Raw genomic sequence first — 4,117 nt, forward strand, 5'->3', positions numbered from 1 at the left:
TGTTCATAATGTTTAAGAACATCAAGAGATAGCATTCTCCACTTGTCATAATTAAAAGTATGAACGAGGTTCTGATTTATTGCTACTATTGTAGCGGATTCTAGGCTTTAAACGATAACATTGCCATATTAACTATTCCAAACTAAAATTGTTACACATTCTTGTGATCGGCTCTTCCTGAACATTGTCCCATATGTAACATTTGTCAAACATGTTCGCATGATCTTATCACTAGTTTGGTACCAAAAAAGACACTTTAGTATCCTTTTTTCATGAATTTAAATAAAATGGTACATGAAATTTAGAAAAAATCTCAAGAAATGCTTTACAAACATATAAAATTCTATCCAAAGTACTCATAAAAATTATAACCCGTCACTTTTGTGCACAACCGCAATAGCAACTACACTCATGAAAGCATCTACGCAAAACAAGATTCGATGTTTCACTAAAACTCGTACTCTACAGAAGAAAGAGATGAGCAAGATGCATGCAATAATCCATGGTAACTACTTATATATGTGCTTGATAATGTTGAAATTTTCATGTGAAAAAAATTTCTCTATGACTAGAATTAAATAAAGAAAATTGTGTGGGTCAAATAGGAAACATTTATGGACTTAATTAGGAATCACATAAAACATTTACTTCATCTAAATTTTCAAGGTTGTATGATGCATAACTACTAGATCTATGACTCCATTACTTAAGGTGATGCTATCTGATGGTTATGCAAGCCACATTTGGTGATTTATGTCATATCTCAAAAATTGTGCATGTTGTGATTCTTTTTATTAAAAAATCAAAGATTAGCCTTAAAATACTGTCCAATTTTGGATTCTTCCTTTCATTTCACTTATTTGTATACAATACCTCATATGGTTACAATTGGGAAATTTACATACACACTTTTATTAATTTTTCATAGCAAAATGTTTTTTACGAGAAATTATGCACTATATTTTTTTCTTAAATGAGCTTACACTACAAGATACCTAAGAGTTTGAAACCTTGAAAAATGCTTAGTTGATGGGTATTGGACTATAAATACATTATAGACCTTAAGTTTTGCCCCATAACCTCATCATGCTAATGGAAGTGGCTTTCAAAGACCAAACTTTTTCCTCTCTTTTAGCGTTTTTAGATTTTGTTTTTTTATTCTAACAAAAATATAGTCTCATAACTAAGTTATGAGCCTCAACTTATTTCTATAATTAGAATTCTCCTATCCATACACCATGAAATCTATGCAAAATCTTATTTTGATGAGAAGTTATATTCAATTTAAGAAAATTTGTTGAAACTACACTAAATTTTTATGATTTTTCCATCTTAAAACTTATCATCATAATCTTAATTTGGTATCACTTTGGAAAAAATAGAATTTAACTATGTTCTTCACCTCATAATAGACCTAAGGTATGATCGTGACCTATAAATGTTTTTTCTAGTTTCTCGAAATAACTATGAAAACTTTCTCGAAAAACGGGACACTTTAGTGTCTCAGGACACTTGAGTGTCTTTTTACAAAACTAGTGTTAACAAACAAAAGGGGAATGGTAATTTATTTTATCATTACATTTATCCACTTTTATTGCACACAAATTAATCTCCCCACGCAACTAGAGAGGGGGTCAAAATCAACGAAAATCAAATAATGGTATCACCTTGATTACTATCATTAAATGAGTCAATCATTTAAGTATAATAGATAACGTCGTTAAATATAAATACCATTAGCAAAACATGTAATGAAACGTTAAATTAAACATCTTCAAAAGGCCAAAATGACCTATGAGACCAAACTCTTACAATCCTTAATGATCTAATCCAATGCCTAGGTATTAAAATAAAATGAAGTAAGGTGAAATAGTAAAACTAAAAGTCTAAGAATATCAGACCAAAATCATCATCATTGTCATCAATTCCGGTGGATGCCCAGCATCTAAGAAAGTATTGCAGTGGTTGCCAAAAAGGTTCCTCAATGTCTGCCATTGTAAGGAGTCGTAGTGGGAGGGGGAAGAGAGATAACAAGATGAAATGAAATGTTATATTAACCTTCTCAAAAATGTATATGGGACCAAACCCGTACAATCCTTATGGATTTATAACAATTTTTTGATACAAAATAAAATGAGTTACAGTGAAAGAATATAAAAGTTTGAAATCATTGCAGGAAATGTAGCATCATCATCGTGAATTCTTGAGGATGCCCAACATCGGGCATCGTTTGAGAAAGTATTGCATCAGTCATCATGGAGAGGCTTTGTCAATGCTCGCTGCTGTAAGTAGTCATCCTAAGGGAGAGATAGAGAAAGAGATGGGGAGGAAATCATTATTAGTTGTTGAAGAGCGTCGACAGTGGCCACCTTTGTAGGTAGTTGGACTCGGAGAGAGAGAGAGAGAGAGAGAGAGAGATTGATTGATTGATTGATTGAACTATCGTCCATGGAGGTCATATATGACCTATGGGACCAAAAACACAACATTACAATGATTCATTCTCAGTGTGGGCTGATACATATCAGCTAAGGACTGAGGGTCCACCTAGCAGGTAGAGTAGGACAAAAGAGAAGACAAAAACCTAAGGGTCGGCTGAGGGGAGAGCCGGTTTGGGATTTCAAAATTCCTGGATGATCGCTTTGCCACCTCGGTAGACAGCCCATTTTCCTTCTTACGCGCTTCATTCATCTTCTTGAGCTTGCTCACTTTACTCTTGAGTTGATTCATGGTCAGTTTTTTTGCAATCCAAAGCTTGGTTTCTTTGAGAAGCTGGGATTGACGTAGAAGCTTCACCTGCTCCTCTTTGTTCTTGAAAGTAAGGACACAATGCTCGCGACCCACATGGTGATGTGTATCATTGATCCAAGCGACATTCTTTGGCTTGATGTTGACTGGCTCAATAATGTGGTTGAGTTTGATGATTGCCTCTTCAAGGGTGTCCTCAACAGTGCACCACTGCAAGGGGAGCCCACCGATGTGGACCTTGAGGGCATTATCTTCTTGAAATTTTTGTTCGGAGATTTCCTTTGTTACACACGTCTTCACTTGTGCGATGGTTGTTGAGTGAGCTTGGCTAACCTTAGCCTCAACCTCCTTTACCTTGTCGGTGGTGAGGTCAACCATAGAATTGAATTGTTCTTCTAATTTGCTGAGGTGGGATTTGAGTTCAAAGTTTTCTTCCAAGACTCGATCAAGAGTTGCTTGCAACTGCGTGATGCGATCGAGTTTGCTAGGGGCTCCCAACACTGTTGCAAAACTCGATTGTGTTTTGGCGGGGGTATTTGGAGTAGTCATCCTTGTGCTTAAGGAAGTAGAGAGGAACTACTCACTGATTTGCAAACTCCAAAGGAAAAACCTTTGAGATTGCTCAAAACTTCAACCTTTAAAACTGATCAAAACTTCATGTGCCCTCAAAGCAGACTCTCTGCTACAGTCGATCCCGCGCCAAGCTAGGGGTAAATGAGCTAGGGGTAAACGAGCAGAGGCAGCCCCTTTTGTGACCAGCATGCCTGTACTTGCCTTGGCCCATTGCCTGTTAGGGTCGCCACCCTATCGAGAGGCTCAGCCCGTTGCCTGTCAAGGTTGTGATCTGTCAGTTTGTCCCCTACCCAATACTGCCTGAAGAGCGCTCCAACCTGCAGGCCTATTGAGACCACCACCAACTGTCTGTTGGCTTGTTTGTAGGGCGAGGCTAGATCCAAACACCCTCCCATAGGGCTGCCCCTTTCCCAGGGGAGGACAACCTCCAAGAGAGCTCGCTCGCGAACCCTAGAAGAGAGAGAGAGAGAGAGAGAGAGAGAGAGAGAGAGAGATGGATTAGGGAAAGACATTGCATGGGTTTGGTTGGAGACAGCTCGCTATGTAGTGGTTGTGGGGAGGGATTTGTTTTCAGGCCAGCCCTTTTGAGGTTGTTTCATGTAAACTGGATTGGAGATGATTTATGGGGAGAGTGGTCATTAGGTAGGAAGAGAGATATAGGTTTCAGTTGCACCTTAGTGCTATGCAACCAGAGCCATAAATAAGGATGCTATTTGAATAAGAGAGGAAAGAAAAATAAATAAAGAGATTAAAAAAATGAGTGGTTGGAAAAATTGAGGGTGGGTGTGTGGGTGTG

General features: G+C 37.9%; 1 protein-coding gene across 1 annotated transcript; it reads right to left on the reverse strand.

The window, feature by feature from the left end:
• Positions 1 to 2,087: 2,087 nt before the first annotated feature.
• LOC147432223 (uncharacterized) lies at positions 2,088 to 3,747 on the reverse strand. Its single transcript, XM_086491538.1, has one exon. The coding sequence runs from the start codon at positions 3,295 to 3,297 to the stop codon at positions 2,548 to 2,550; it is 750 nt and encodes a 249-aa protein (XP_086347664.1). The 5' UTR covers positions 3,298 to 3,747; the 3' UTR covers positions 2,088 to 2,547.
• Between the last annotated feature and the right edge of the window lie 370 nt (positions 3,748 to 4,117).

This window comes from Adiantum capillus-veneris, chromosome 20, assembly GCF_014529385.1.
Source record: "Adiantum capillus-veneris isolate H3 chromosome 20, ASM1452938v2, whole genome shotgun sequence".
NCBI classification, from domain to species: Eukaryota; Viridiplantae; Streptophyta; class Polypodiopsida; order Polypodiales; family Pteridaceae; genus Adiantum; species Adiantum capillus-veneris.

Bases quoted from the DNA above. Each gene is read 5' to 3' on its own strand.
- LOC147432223 (XM_086491538.1), bottom strand. From the start codon at position 3,297: ATGACTACTCCAAATACCCCCGCCAAAACACAATCGAGTTTTGCAACA.